Source organism: Acanthisitta chloris, unplaced genomic scaffold (genome assembly GCF_000695815.1).
Source record: "Acanthisitta chloris isolate BGI_N310 unplaced genomic scaffold, ASM69581v1 scaffold7427, whole genome shotgun sequence".
NCBI lineage: Eukaryota > Metazoa > Chordata > Aves > Passeriformes > Acanthisittidae > Acanthisitta > Acanthisitta chloris.
Genome location: NW_008683126.1, coordinates 84747 through 100448, shown reverse-complemented (window position 1 = coordinate 100448; position 15702 = coordinate 84747). Strand labels below are relative to the sequence as shown.

The following is a 15702-nucleotide window of genomic DNA, read 5'->3' as shown; positions in this document are numbered from 1 at the left end:
AGATACAAGAACTCTGCTGTAATTGTATTTTTGATTACTTGATTTTTTGATTACTTACTTGATTTTTCTATATCTCCCCTAGGCAAGATGTGTGCTTGCTATTTGCTCTGCATGTCTTATCTTTCTGCAGCTTCTAAATTGAGGCCGATGGTATGTTTACCGGTCATCTCTGGAAAGCTATACTGTTGCATCTAGATTTTCACTGGGTCTAGCAGCTATTCTGTGTTGAAAGGCAGCTAAAATACACTACTCGTATAAAGCAGCTTTTGCATTAAAGCAGTTGCCGAAGTATCACAAGAATGTTATTTCGATGCCAGGAGGGAGGAGGGAGAGGTTCGTACTGATTGCTAATAGGAGGGGAAACAGCCTTTGAGACAATCCCCCTATTAAATGTGATCTGCACAATGAAAAGCTTGGGAAGCCTTTCTAAAGCTTCACACATTTAGGCTTTGTGCCCAGGCTCAGGGTCGCAGACATGGAGGTGGTTTCAGAACACCACACAAGGGGAACCATTTCAGCAAAAATATCAAGGTTACATGGTTAATTTACTAAACTATCTTGGATCACTGTTCATATGCCTCTGTATTGGCATGGAATTCCAGCAGAACAGAAGTAACAATTTCTTCCCTGCCCTCCAACCAGCCATTGCTCTGCTTTGGAGCTATCAAAGAGGTTTCAGGGACAAACAACAGATAGAGGCCCTGCAAACACCCCCAAGGCTAACTAGAGGTTTCTTTTTTGCCCTTGAGTAAGTGTAATTTTTTTTGTACTTTCTGGTTTTACAAGTCTTCCCTAATCTTATAAAAACCTTGAAGTAGTATTATAGTCTTGATAGTCTGAAGATATAAACAGTGCAGGATTTGCAGGGACTAGTAATAATCTTTTCCTGGAGAAGGACTTCTGTGCCTGAAGGCTTGTCTGCTTTTTTCCCCCAACTGTATCAGTTGATCTAATAAAAAATATTACCTCTCCCTACAAACTTTGCTTTACTTATTAAAACAGTTGCCTCCAGGACACAAAACACACTTAACTGGGTGTAAAGCTCCAAGTTCAGGGTGATAAGAGTGGGGTTCAGTGGTGTGATTTCAGTGCCCCAAGCCAATTGGCACAAATTAAAACAAGGTGAGATGAACACTGTCCACCCTGATCATTATACACGTCATTAATGTACCTTTCACCCCCATTCTACGTCAGTATTTTTGTCATTCCTACCTCTCAGCTATATGGAGCGGCTCTTTTCTACCACAGAAATGCACATCGAGTAACATCTTCTGGATGCTACTTGAGTAGAAACAGCAACTCTTATGGTATGCTTGATGAAACTTCTCTGTCTTCTGATTATTTTCTCGGGTGCTGTATCGTATATTGATATATTATTTTTTTTTAGTTTATCACGGGTGAACTGAGATGAAAACGAGATGAAAACAAAAAAAACCCACTGTGACTGAGTAGGCTGTTTCTCCTTTAAGGATCACCTAAATATTGACAACTTGGTTACAAATCTTAAAGGATTTTTTTTTTAATCTGTATTTCAGGTGAACTTTCTGTGGAAGGCATACAAGACCCATTCCTTGTTAGTGTACATATTATCACAGACCCAGGTGAATCCAAGACTCTTCAGCAAGCCATTGATAAGCTTCTAGCCTGGATCCATCCAGATCTCCAGCTGTTTCGAGTCTCAGAAAGACGACTGCCCAAGAAACACAGGAAGCCAGTTAAGGCTGGTGTTTCCCAGCCAGCCCTTGCCATCATTCTGTTTCTGCAGGAGGAGTATGGAGAAGAACCGATCCTGCAGCTCCATGAAACCTTTCAGCGGCCACCTTGGCACTACCACCATACAGAGCTAATGCATGGGAAATTCCTCCCTTACATGCCATGCAGCCAAGACTTTTACACTTTGGCTCCAGAGACTCCTCTGTGGGCCATTCGCCCAGTGCACTACGGGAAAGAAATGATTCGCTTCACCATCTACTGCAGGAGTGAAAACTTTGTGGACATTCTGAAATTGTATGAGTTAATACTGAAAAGACCAGTATGTCAGAAAAAAGCAGACTTCTGTGTGTTTCCTGTCTATTCTAACATGGAAATAGACATTCAGTTTTCTTTAAAAAAACTTCCTAAGGGCCAGGTGCCAGTGACGACAGAGTCAGCGGTGCTGGAGTTCAGAGTAAAAGATGTGGGGCAGCTTGTGCCTCTCTTGCCCAACCCTTGCAGCCCCATCAGTGAAGGCAGGTGGCAGACACAAGACCATGATGGAAATAGGATCCTTTTGCAGGTAAGTTCAGTACACAGTGAAAGAGAAGCACATTTCTTGATTTTGTGCAGCAAAGCCTAGCCTACAATGTCAGACAGAAAAGTTGCCTTTCTTTTTTTTTTTTTTTTTGTCTATCCTAGGAGAAAGGGCCAGGACAGTACTGCTAAAGAAAGAATTTGAAACTGCTTGCTGTGCATGTAACTAACCAGAAAAGCAGTGAATGATGCTATCCAGATATCAGTCAACCTCAGTTTATTCTAAGAGTGATGTGAGATGAGGTAGCTGTTTAAAAGAATGAGGAGAAAAGGAATTATGAGCCTGCTTGGAGAAATGATGGCTGTTGAGTGTAGTTTTATAAGAAATACAGGCACAGAACTGACGGAGTGTTAAAATAGCTCTCAGATATGAGATTTTTATGGAAGACAAGCAGAATTCCTGATGGTACTCATTATTTTCTAGCATCACAGAGTGACAAACAGCATCTCTCTTTTGCACAGTGGTTATCAGGATGAAGAGAGAGGTGGTAAAGGAAGAGAAATGTGCCCTGAAGAGCAGCCTAAGAGAGACATTCCCACAGACTCTCTTTTTTAATTTATCTCAAGTGCTTGTAACAAAATCCTGAAAGAGAGTTTATTTGTTAGGACATCTGTAGGCACCATATCTGGGCAATGTATCAGCATACTCTGCTTCACTACACCACATCCAAGGGAGATAAAAGGATAACAAGCAGCAAGCTCTTAATAGCTGCCTGCCCTGCAGAGGGAGTATCTGTGGCAATCCACAGCCAGGTGAATGTGCATTCTCACACTACAGAGGTATTTATTGCTGCTTACATTTCAGTCAAGGAGCGCAGACCTTCACTTTCAGAAGATTGTTGTTCGAATTTCAAAGGGGTTTTTCTGAGTGAATTGTGTTCATGTGGCTTGTCCAGTTGTCATTGTTTCCACAGAAACAAGCCACCTTGTTTCTGTGGAAGAAGCATTGTGGTTGCCATCCTTTCACCCTACGGACCTCCCGGCGTGCAGAGAGGTGTGTACACCCCCTTAGCACAGAGCCTCTGGGACTCTGGTCAGAGTCTCATGCAGGTGGTCATGAAACCTTTTGATGCTGCTCTGCAGGTGCCACCCTCAGAGACACCCCATGCCAGAGCTGATAGCACACATATAGGGCTGAGGAGAGCAGCTTCCTTGCTCATCTGGCAGGACAGTCACCAATTTGTCAGGGTTACTGATTGCACTGTAGGCATAACTGTGTTAGCCTGAGATAACTTGTAAACTGAAGCTTGCAAGTCATCATGAAATTTATACACAGCAACCACACTCACCTACATCCCCTTTTCCCTGTTCTTTCTCAGGACATTTCTGCTAGGTGATATAAACTTTGGTTTATGGGATCTTGCACTGGTTTCAAGTAAGTTGAAAGGAAGAGTAAAAAAAAAATAGGGTTCTAAATAAAGCTTTTGATTTAAAACCAGTAAATTTTCAGAAGTAATAGGTGCCAGGCAGTACAGAGGTAAAACAAGTCTTGGAGAGCAGCAGGCTGAGATTAAACCCTGCAAAGAAAATCAGAACGAGATTTTAGCTATATATACCAAAAGAGAAGAGCGAAAACATGCTACGTGTGGCCTCCAAGTGCAATTGATTTTCATTTCTGTTTTCAAGTGGGGATGATGCTGCTGCACAGGGGGACAAAATGGCAAATAGGAATGAAGTTACAGAAATGAGATTTATCACACTGGAAGTGTGGTGAAGCAAAAGGAGTTCAATATGTGCAAAATGGGGGGGAAACAGATTCTTTGGATCTAACAAGCAATTGTAAAGTCATGAAAACTAGGTCCTGCTATGCAGATTTTAAGCAAGTCTGTAAAATCAGAAGTGGAGCTCTACAACTAAATCAAAGGGAAAATGACCTGTTTGTAGTCAGATGCCTACAAGCTACCAGTGCAACATGACCATAAAAAGAAAAGTGCAGTTTCTGGTGTATAACAGAGTTAGTATATCCTAAGAAGCATGGGAAGTGTCTATGTCATTGCACAAGGTCCCAAGGGCCTAACCTGTCTTCAGCCATGGACTCCAGAAAGATGACTTTAGAAAGGTGCAGGTACTGGGAAGGGCTCTCTCCCCTTGTAGAGGAATGGAGAGACTGTCTTAGAAAGGGAAACTAGAAGAGTAGTGTCATCTGAGCCCAGGCAAGGCAAGTCTGGAGGAAGCTCTGACTGCTTGGAAAATAGACCAGAATGTAAATGGCAGGAATGGGAAAAGGCTGTTTCAATGACTGATTGTTCTGACACAGGAATAAAAACCTGTCAATAAACAGGTTTTAGTTGGCAGTTGTATATATTGATGGCTAACTAAATAACAGCCACCCAGCAGGTGCAAATAGGTTAATGCCTTAATTCAAGGCAGGATGGTCAGTTAGGGAAAAGGATATGATGAAGCATGGGTTATAGGAAACACTGGATTTGGTGATCCATGGACTTCTTACATTTTTTTAATTCATTCTAAGTTCAAAGCAATGACAGTATCCACCTTTTAAAGTAAGAGGACTACATTTTGACTTCTCACAGAGAGCTGCTATTGACGTTATCAATGCCACAGTGTAAGTGGTAACTTTCACTTCCTCCCAATTACATGGACTCAAGCGATGACTTCCCAATGTTTTTCAGTGTTCACATCAATTGGTACTTAGTAATCATCAGAATATTTTTGTTTACTTCATATGGTCACTGCATTTTTTTACAAATTAAAGTTACCAGTTATACTGAAAATGGTAGATTAACATCCCTAATAAATACAGGCAGTGTTCGAAGTTTGAATATACCTCCGTGATTAGGCTAACAAGATATGACCTCCATGTTTTCCTTGGTGTGCTTACAGGGACTTGGATACTCGCCAGCCAGATTGATCCATGTTCTTAACCCATTTTGCAAATGCAATTATCAAGGGGCTTAGATAAAGTCAGTGCAAGAGAAAACAAAGTTATTCATAGGTAAGATAAATCTGTTTAATGCCACAGAAACTGTTCTTCATTTGCAAGGAAGCCCTTCAAAATTATTTTGTCACAGTAGCTTTTCCACATTGGCAAATTAGCTCCAAGGATGCAGCTATATACCACTTGAGGCAAAGGGTAAGCTTCAGCTGGCTGTAGCAGGAGCAAGGCTTAAGAGCATGATTGCATCCTGTGGGAAGACACCCACACTGCTTCACCAGTCCTAAGCACAGAAACAGGAGCTCTGGGGAGTTCTTGTCAGAGCAGTGGGAAGAAGATGTAAATAATGTAGCTAAGAATATACCATATAGTGGTATACTGAATATACTACCAGGTTTATAGGTCTTGTCCGGATTCCTGGCTGCCTCTGGGCATAATCCACACAGAGGCAGCTGGAGTGCTAATCAACTTGCACTCCTGGCAGTGCAACATGGGAAACAGCAAAGGTTAATAACTGATTGGACTGGCTTGGCCATGTATGTTTGGGAAGCAGGGATAGAGAGCAGAGAGAAGGAAGTGCACATATAACTTCTTTAAATTATGAGAACATCTTTGGGTAGGATAGGAAAAATAAAATAATACTTTGGCAGAATTTCCTAGCCACTCTGCATGAGGCAGAACAAGCAGACATACTCAGGAGGAAGGTGGACAACAGCAAATGAGTATCTCACCTAGGTAGTGACTCAGCACTTCAGCATAAGACCTGCTGCCATTTAACATGCCAAAGAGTACCTGAGCCACACAGCAATGGTGTCTGGGCAGGTTAGACCCCAGACCTACAGGAGGGCTGTGCCTTCCTGAAATGCCAGACAGGCACCCTAGTTGACACCAGAATGCACCAATCACCTGTGTTGAGGCATCTGATTCACCATATAGGAACCAATTACTTGCTGAGATCACTTCCCTCTCCACTCTCTTCAGCACCAAGAAGCAAACAACATTGCCAGAAAGCCAAGAAAAGTGAAAATGCCAAGAAATGTATGGTTTGCTACCAGTCTATGGTAGTTCTGCTTGAAACAATGAAACAAGAGCTGGCATTACAAGCCAGTTATTATGCTAATGAACGTGTACAGTTTGTGGGATGGCTATTTTCTGTCTAGTGTTGCTTTATGGAGCATCCTTGAAATAACAGTGCCGATGTTCACTGATCACAGCTTCTAGGTAAAGGGATTTTATTTTAGCTGATGTGCTGAATTAATCAACCAATGTTCCTATCTGTACCAGGCAACCATAATCTTGAGTTCAGAAGTGGTATAATAATATTTGGGAAACGTGGTTTGTTACCTGAAGCATGGTTCTGATAAAAGATTGTTTGTGGACCCAACCATTAAGAATTATTAACTTGCTGCTGTGCTACCTGCAAGCTCAGGTCTTTGCAGAGCTTGGAGGTAGAAACCTTGGAGTTCCTCCATCACTTGGTGTACAAAAGGAGTACTCTAGATCCATAGTCAGGCAGTAGTCAACCCCTAGTGGTTTTATAAAGTCAGTTGCAGTCATTTATGTACCAGATCAGTCTTTTACTGTTGAATACATCCTTGGAGTTGCCAGGCATCAGTCTGGTGGTGCAGATGTCTGCCAGCTGCATGCATAAAGGCATTCTGTGCTAGGCACTTGAAGTGCAAAATGCCTGAAGATGTGAAGCAGCATGAAGGAAGTTACATGCCTACATGGACATCAGCACATATATTATACAGAAAAAAAAAGAATTGAAAGCTTATAGCTGAAAACCTTTTTTTTTTTATTCAATGTATTATATAAAGGTGTCTGTGAGACTCATGAACTCATCTTTTTGTCCCTTTTTAGCCACGGCCATGAGGAGAACAAAAATACCTTTACTTCCCTCAGGTTATTTAAAACATGGACATAGCTACATGAAAAGTATCATTGTAGTCAAACTTAACGCTGAAGATAATGCAGAAATCAGGGAGAAAGATTTTTTCATGGTAAACAACTGACCCAATGTGTTTTAGGAGCAGAGATAGTGCCTTCCTACAGAGTGTGGGAGATTGGGCATAATTGAAGCAAGGAGCTGGTTCAAGAGGACTCAGGCAATGCCGAAAATACTTTCTCTTAGATATATGGGCAGCATGGGTCATTATGACTGAGCTGCTAAGGTCAAAATAATTACAAGATAGGAGGCTTGAACAAAGCTTTTCCTCTCCCATACCCATCTGAGACCCTCAAGCTTATCTTGGCTGAGGAGAGGAAAATCTTGGAGGTTCAAGGTCCACTTATTTTTCCACTGAGAGGTTTAGGACACAGGTCATTGTGGTCATGGCTGCATTTACTTTGGCTGACCCACCAAACCCTTCCAGACCTCATCAGGCTCTGCCATCCTCTCCAACACAAAGCAGTGTTCCTTCTCCCTCCCTTAGTTTACAGTTTTGGTGCCTTGATGGTGTAAAACATGTATTAGTTAATCTGCTACCATTATAGGTATGGGCCTTGGGCTTTGTGGCATCTCTGTTGTGCCCCTGATGGAGGCATACAGCTATTAAGTCTCCCAAAAACTGAAATGTTTTCATCTGCCTGAAGTGTCAGCAGGCTCAGTGAAGAAATGGCTTAATGGTTTGTAAAATGATTAACAAAATATTGGAATGGATGATGCAATGTATGCCTGTAGTCTTAAATGCAGTTAAATCATCTCAGCCCTTTTACTCAAAGCATTACCAAGAACATTCTGCCAAGACTCTGAGAGATAAAGAAAACACAGCTCCACTACTACAGTTTGGAGTCACAACAGTTAAGTACAAGGAGAAAAGATAAAGAAGAGCAACTAAACCAGAATCAGAAACGGCAAAAAAAGACCGAAACAGGCAAAGACAAGGCACTTTTGCAGAGGACAGTTTAGTCTGCAGGAAGGAAGATGAGCTTGAATTAATACTGCAGATAGAGCAGAGCTGAGTGTAAAAAGGAAGAAAGACAAGAACAGCATCCACTGCCACAGGTTGCCCAGGGAAGTTGTAGCTGCCTCATCCCTAGAAGTATTGAAGGCCAGGTTGGATGGGGCTTTGAGCAACAGCTCTAGTTGAAGGTGTCCCTGCCTGTGGTGGGAGTTGGAACTAAAGAATCATTAAGATCTCTTCCAACCCATACCTTTCTGTGATTTATGACAAGCAAGGATGTATACAGGGTACCTTTACAAAAGCTGTTTTTAGGTTGTTTTGAAACTGGTAGAAAGGACAGACTTTTGGAGTAAAAATTGACTCAGTCAAGGGAGGTGCCTTAAACTGATTTAATTACTCTGTAAGTCTAATACTAGCCTCCTGTTTTTAAAAATCTTGTTCCTCTCTTTTTCCTTTGCTTTTAGTGCCATAAGTGTTTCTTTCTCTTAAAGCTAATGACTGGTTTGGGGGGGAGGGCATAGCAAATCAGTGACTAACTCAAATAGGAGGAGATTTTTTAGTTGGTTTTCTTCAGCCTAACGTACTTTATCTTTTCTGCTTGTGTAGTTACATTTCGTGGCATGGTAGGTTCTCTTATGACTCTATATATCCAGCAAAAACTCTTGAGAGTGAATATATTTTGTGTGACAGGCACTCACCTTTTCTAGTATTGTAAATATGCTATAAGACATTTTTCAAATATGTTCAATTTTAAATCAAATTTGTGCATTTTGCCTTTGATATGCTGCACTTCTGAATATATTTTGCCTTTCAAGTCAGATTTATTATGGTGATACTGAGGACTAACTTCTACCACTTCTTGTGCTGATTTTTTTTTCTAGATCAATCCCACTAGTTTTAATACAATTAAACAGACACCATCACACTCCTGTTGACCAAGGCAGGCAAAATATGGGCTCGAGATGGTGATGTCATTGCTGTGCTGGCTGGGTCCTGACCTCAGCAGAGCCTTCCTGGCAGTTCTAAATACAGATAATGCTTAAGGAGATCTCTATCTGCTTTCTTAAAAAGCAGATAACTTAAAATAGACTGCAGGAGCACTCATGGATATTTTTCTGTTAGGTCTAGGCAGCCCAAGTGACGTTGAAAGTGCATTTCTGAGAGGTTTGCCCCGAGTTGTTTATGGCATTCCCGGATATTCATCACGAAATTCTTCTGCAGCCCATTGTAAAACACAAAGACTCTAAACCCCTCCAGGCTTCACAAAGATTTGTGCAGAGATTATAAATGAGCAGCAGATTAGCACCAGATGAAAAAATCTGTTCTATTAGAGAGCTAATCTGTTTAGTGAATGGCCACATTTATTGGGCATCTTTGTGGCAAGGTCTGACAAGTCTCTCTCCCTGTATTTGGAATTTCAGTCAAAATCAACGTGTCACTTTGGATCGAGTCAGATGGCTGAGCCCCTCTCTGGCATTTCTGAGACTTCTGCCCCATGCAGGCAGCATGACTGTACCAGGCAGGGCTCTGCCAGGCTGCAGTGAGGCAACAGGCAGTGCTGAGAGCAAGCCGTGAGAAGGCTAAAGATGAGAACTTGAAAAATAAAAGAATTCAGAAAGTTAGAGAAGATGCAGCTGTTTCCAAAGCCAATGGCAGGATTAAGGAGGCGAGAGAAGCCTCCCCAAAAAACGGGAAGAGGAGCGATCACAAGAACACACAGGCTGCATACAGCACAGTGTGCTGTGCCAGGGTGGCACAGGGAGCACAGGCAATGGCCTTGGCACAGGACTAGGAGCTAGTTTTGCCTGAGTTTTAATCCTGGCTAAATCATTGAATCCTCTCTGTGATCTCTGACAAGTTAGAGAATGTAGATATAGAAAAGTCTTATTAGTCCACATAATCCAGTTCTCTACAATATAGGATTATCCTGTAATCTTTATTCACTAGTATTTCATGAGGTGGAGCTTCTGACACACTACCTGTAGTACAGTAGTGCAGTCTAGTATTTTTATAGCCAGGAAAGTCTTATGTCACATTGCTTTAAGATGAAAATATCTCCCTATTATTTCCCCTTTCTGCCCATATAAGGAACAGCAGCATTGGAAAATAGGACTTCTAAATCATAACTCACCTAAAAAATGTGATGAAGGTAAACAATTCCTCCTATAAACAGATCTGTTAAGAAATAAGCTGTGTTAGTGATGTCACTTGACCTGCCCTGCAGACAGCCATCCTAAGGGCAGGCTGCACTTGTCCCCTTCTCCTCACTCTTCCACCATTACCTCCTGCCAGGCCAACCGATCTTGACCAGGGCCTCTGACCCAGTTGTAAGATTAACAGCAGATACCTTGTATAAAATGAAATGCCTCTATCTGTCCACAGGAACATTAAAAGAGCTAGGGAAAAAAATGTTTAAAATAACAAAATCCTAAAACTATTGTCTTACCTAAAGTAGATTTTTTTTGTTTGTGTTAGGCCAGATACTTAAAGCTATTTGGCTGTTTGGAACAGGTTGTCCCTTCCAAGGGCTTCCACTTAAAGTGCATTTCCCCTTTCCTTTGAGTCTTTTTATCTGCATTTTGGTTTGAAACTTCCTGCATGAGAGCAGGGTTTCTAGCAGGGGTGTTCATCTCACCTCATCCATTTATTCTGGTATTGCTCTCTGGTCCACACCCTCCTAGGCGATGCCTCGGGTAAGCATCCTTTTGAGTCCTGGAAATTTGGTTGCATCTGTGGTCACTGTGTTGCATATCTGCAATCCAGAACTAACATAAGCTGATTTAAACTTGTTTGTAAATAATAGAAAGAGTTTGAAACAGCAGTTCTTGTGTCTGTGCTTTACTCTCCAAATGCTTAAGACTTTACCTATATGAATTACATGTACCCAGGAACATTCCCAGGCACTGAAATCCCTGACATGGAGTGGCCCATGCATGTGCTGACAGGCCAGGCAGGATACAGCAGATACATGCAATTACACAACTGAATCATACCAACTCTCTCTTAATACTGAGGACCTGAGAGATAAAACTAAATTGCTTTTTCTTTGGAACACATCAGAAATTATGTCAGTAAGTAAGAATAGTAAATTATTGCCATCACCTAAATACATAAGACTTTTACTAGAGTGCAAAATACCTCCTCTACACCAAAGCAAAATGAACACATGGGAGTCATCTCTACAGGATTTGGTTCAGCTCCAGATTGTAGACACATAAAACCAATGTCTACCTTCAGGTATTTTTGTGTCAGCTACAGTCTGTGTTCTCACTGTAGTTGAATGGTATGTACTCAGTACAGCCCAAGGACCTAGAATGCAATTCAGCTAACCAGACACAAGTATTTTCTTCAGGGACAGCTGGAGTGCTCTCCAGACTGCATTGGCATTGTTACCTACTCGGCTAAATCCTCGGCATGATGCCTGTGGGCTCTGCCTTGTATACATGTAGACAGGTGGTATGGTCTGCACAAGGTAGAAGTGTTCTAGAGATGCTTCTTTGATTGGCCAAGCATGGTGGTTGAGTTTCTGTGGCATATCTGATAACAGAGCTACTGCAGAAAAAAACCCAAACCTTTGATTAATGCAAGCAAAATATAATGAAGAGTGTTTTCTTGGACAAGCCCATCAAAAGAATGCAGTGATCTAGTTGTGTAGTTTCAGCATGTCATGTTCTTATTTTTGGGGGTTATTCAGAAATGTCCTCGGATAAGGAACAGCTGTTATTTTCTTCATGGACACTAGCCTTTTCTCTTGCTGAGCAATTTTTAAACAAATTATCTTACCTAGTGCATAAATAAAATAATATTATGTATAGAGCTCTAAAGTGATTACTGGCTCATGTTTTGTTGACAATTAATTCATTTTATTTAACTCTTTTGTACTCAATTTCTTAATTTGTCCTTTCATTTAATTCTTTATGGCATTAAGGAAAACATCTTACTATATTACACAGAAATAGGTTATGAGTTAACATACTTCATTACAGATGTATATATAGTATATATATATATTCTTCTACAACATCTAAGTGAACTTCTATGGTTTGGCTGTCCTATAAATCTCTAGCTAGGCAATCATGAATGAGTTAAACATTTTTGCAGATGTGAAGATCCTTTTTTTTCTATAAAATCACTGCAATAAAACCCAGAAGATGGTTATGACAGATCTGGGTCACTAAGACAATGTGATGTGCACTAGCAAGATGTTAGAAGCAACAATGTATGGAGTTCTTTAGAGACAGGGGTACAAAGGGTATCCTTGGTTGCCAGGTCTCAGCCCTTTCTGTCATGTCATATAATCTCTGGTAAACTGAACAAGTTCTGTCTTTATCCATTACTCACCCCTGAAGACTCTTCTCCTTCTGTTGTTACTAGAAACCTTTCATTAGTTTGTGGGGTTTTTTAATGTTGGGGGTTTTTTTCTGAGGCTCCATTTTTTCACTTCAAATTTATTCTTTTTCACATAGGCATGGTTTGAGTCATGTGCAGCATTCAGGATGAGGCCTCAGCAGTGTTGTCCATAGTGTATTAAGGCTTTTTTAACTCACTTGAGACTGCCTGATAACGTTTGTCACAGCCTTGTCGCTTTAATAGCACGTGGTGATCAAGATACCCAGTTCTTTCTCCTCTATCGTTTCCAACTGACAAGTCTCATAGCTGAGATTATTGTTTATTCTCAAGGGTATGATCTTGCACTTGGTCCCATTAGTTCCTGTCCCTTATGGGACAGAGATCAGGTGTTTTGTATTATGTGAGAAGTTCCAGTGAGAAGCATTTAAATTAAACTTTTTCGAAAACGAACTTCTAAAAGCCTCGCTGGAGTGGGATGATGAAAAACCTTATGATTGCTTGAACACAGTTCAGTTACACACACATAAGTGTCTCATCCCATAGGAAAGCCACCTGGCCTCCAGCTACTTCTTGAGAAGGGTGTTGACTCCCCATTTGTCACAGCTGATGTCACTATTCAAATGTCTGAGTATCTGGCAGGTAGACAACTGAATCCTGCCCTAGGCCTGAGATTCAGGTCATAACCATCAGTTTAGGTCTTCAGTCTAGGTGTCTACAAGCAAATTAAGTGTCTGTGCATAATGTCACTGTGAGCTAGTTAACAGAGCACGTTCTAGGGTGCTCAGCTAACCAGATGTGAAAGAGAAAATATGAAAGAGTTGAAAGAAGTAGTAAATTCCCATTGAGAAGGCAGAGAAATGAGATTGCTTGCTGAAGGCTTTTTTGATGTTTCAGAGGGGAAAAAAAACCACAGTAGGGAAGAAATGAGATATTACAATTATAGTAACATACATATTCCATTTCTTCAGTTTAGTTCTTCAGCTGTCCACTAAGACAGTAATGCTGGAAGGCAGAATATGAATGAATCTGAACAAGTCAATAGGAAGTGAGAGCTAGTGCAATTCAGCCCACAAGGCAGGACTTCTCTACCATTTATTCTTGTTGTCTTCAAGGCCCCTTATGTAAATATTTGGTATTTTGGCAGGGTGTTTTCTCTTTGTTACTGAACTAAAACATTTGCTGCAAGCATACTGACTGAGGTCTGCTTCATAATTATTTGCAGTAACAACTCAGCAATGGAGACTTACGGTTGTAAAACTGCCAGTTCTGTATTAATATGATCTTCTTTTCTCCCTCTCCTGGCTGCAGCAAGCACGCAGTTGGTGTAGGAAGTCTGCAACGCAGAACAGGCAACCCTATCCATCTGTGTCAACAGATTCCCATTTCACCACTCTGCCAGCCTTTCTTCCTCAGAGCCACCGATCTGTCTCTGAACAACCACAAGAAATGAGTCAAAACAAGGTACATCATGCAAACAGCCTTGGTCATTATCTTGGATTTTCCCAGCAGGACTTGAGACACAATGATCGAGGAGACTTCACGTGCAGATCCAGCAGTGCCTCTAGCATTTCATGGTCATTTCAACGAAGCAAGTCTCTGTTCTGCTTGCCCACAGTGAACTCCTCTTCAGCATCAGAAACATTTCATTTCAGTGAACCATTTCAATTTTTAAATACCGAGTCACCTGCAACCAGGTTAAAAACATGGAGATGCAGCCCCAAGCTTAACACAGATGCCTTGGAGGGTGCCCAGGAGACTGATGTGGACACAGGGATGAGGCTGTCCTTCTCAGACCTGTCTGTGGTCTCTGCATACTCTGCCCTCAATGGATTCTGCAGTGAATTGGAAGACTCTCTTCCCCCACAGAAACAAACTGTCAGTAAGGCTAAACAGGTGGCCACCAGTGAAAGGCCTGTACCAGCCATGTGCAATACCTTTGAGTCAGTTCATGGTTCACTGCCTTCTCTTTCCAAATGGTCTTCCAGCCCTTTCACATCAGCATCTCCCTCCAAGCAGCGCACACAGTCCTTGAGAGCAGCTCCATTTTCTCTGGATGATCATGGTAGTGTTTGTCCAGCTTCACCAGTTAACGAGGAAGAATTTTACATCTAAGGTTCTATCTTACACCTTCCAGGGCAAAAGTGTTCTACTGTGAATGACAGCAGTGGGCCCACCCTTCCTCTTACAGAAGGTTCCTCACTGAGGAGAGGGTAATGCAGCACAGCGTGTTAAATATTTGAAGGAAATACTCAGAAACCTCTGAAATGGTATTCCCAAACTATGTACAGTAAAGCAGTCTGAGCTTGCACCCTGTACCTTTGTGGTGGTGAAGGAAATGCCTGAAGAAGCACATAGTGTTCCATTTTAATTTGGCAGAAAATGAAAACTAATTTGTGACACCAAACAGGTTTTTTTCTGAAGACATTCCCTTAACTCAGGAAAGATGGAACAAGAAAGGGGTCTTATTTCCCTTTCACAAGTTCTAAAGGCAGCTCTAAGCATAGCAGGTCCCTGCAGCATAGCCTAGTAGAGTCAGGCAAGAAGCTTCCTGTGAGGAAACATGTTGTTCCTTCTAACCTCTGAGAGCTGGCAGTGGTGAGGTGGGAGAAAATCATAGAATCATCAAAGTTGGAAGAGACCTTCAAGATCATCTAGTCCAAGTGTCAACCTAGCACTACCATAATCACCCTTGAACCATATCCTCAAGTGCCACGTCCAGATGCCTCTTGAACACTTCCAGCGACTGACTCCACCACCCCCCTGAACAACTTATTACATGTGTTATTATTTCAGTGAATAATTTTTTTCTGATATCTAATCTGAACCTCCCCTGGTGCAACTTGTCCTTTCACTTGAGACATAGCAGAAGAGGCCAACCCCCACTTCACTGCAACCTTATTTCAGGTAGCTGTTGAGAGCAATGAGGTCCTTCCTGAGCCTCCTTTTCTCCAGGCTAAACACCCCCAGCTCCCTCAGCTGTTCCTCCTAAGACGTGTGCTCCAGACCCTTCACCAGCCACACTGCACTTGTCTGGACATGCTGCAGCACCTCAACATCTCTCTTGTAGTGAGAGAACCAAAACTAAACACAGTACTCGAGGTGTGGCCTCACCAGAGCCAAATAAAGAGGGACAATCACTTCCCTGGTCCTTCTGGCCACACTATTTCTGATGCAGGCCAAGATGCCGTTGGCCTTCTTGGCCACCTGGGCACACTGCTTGCTTTTGTCCTAGCACATGCAGCAGCCTGTCAGCCAGCAACCCTC

At 41.9% G+C, this 15702-nt stretch overlaps 1 protein-coding gene across 1 annotated transcript; it reads left to right on the top strand.

Moving 5' to 3' along the window:
• Positions 1–1535: 1535 nt before the first annotated feature.
• Positions 1536–14550, top strand: FAM124A (family with sequence similarity 124A; the record flags this gene model as incomplete). Its single annotated transcript, XM_009078794.1, has 2 exons — positions 1536–2275; positions 13747–14550. Coding segments are annotated over 2 exons (1544 nt in total), but the record flags the coding sequence as incomplete, so codon positions are not given.
• Between the last annotated feature and the right edge of the window lie 1152 nt (positions 14551–15702).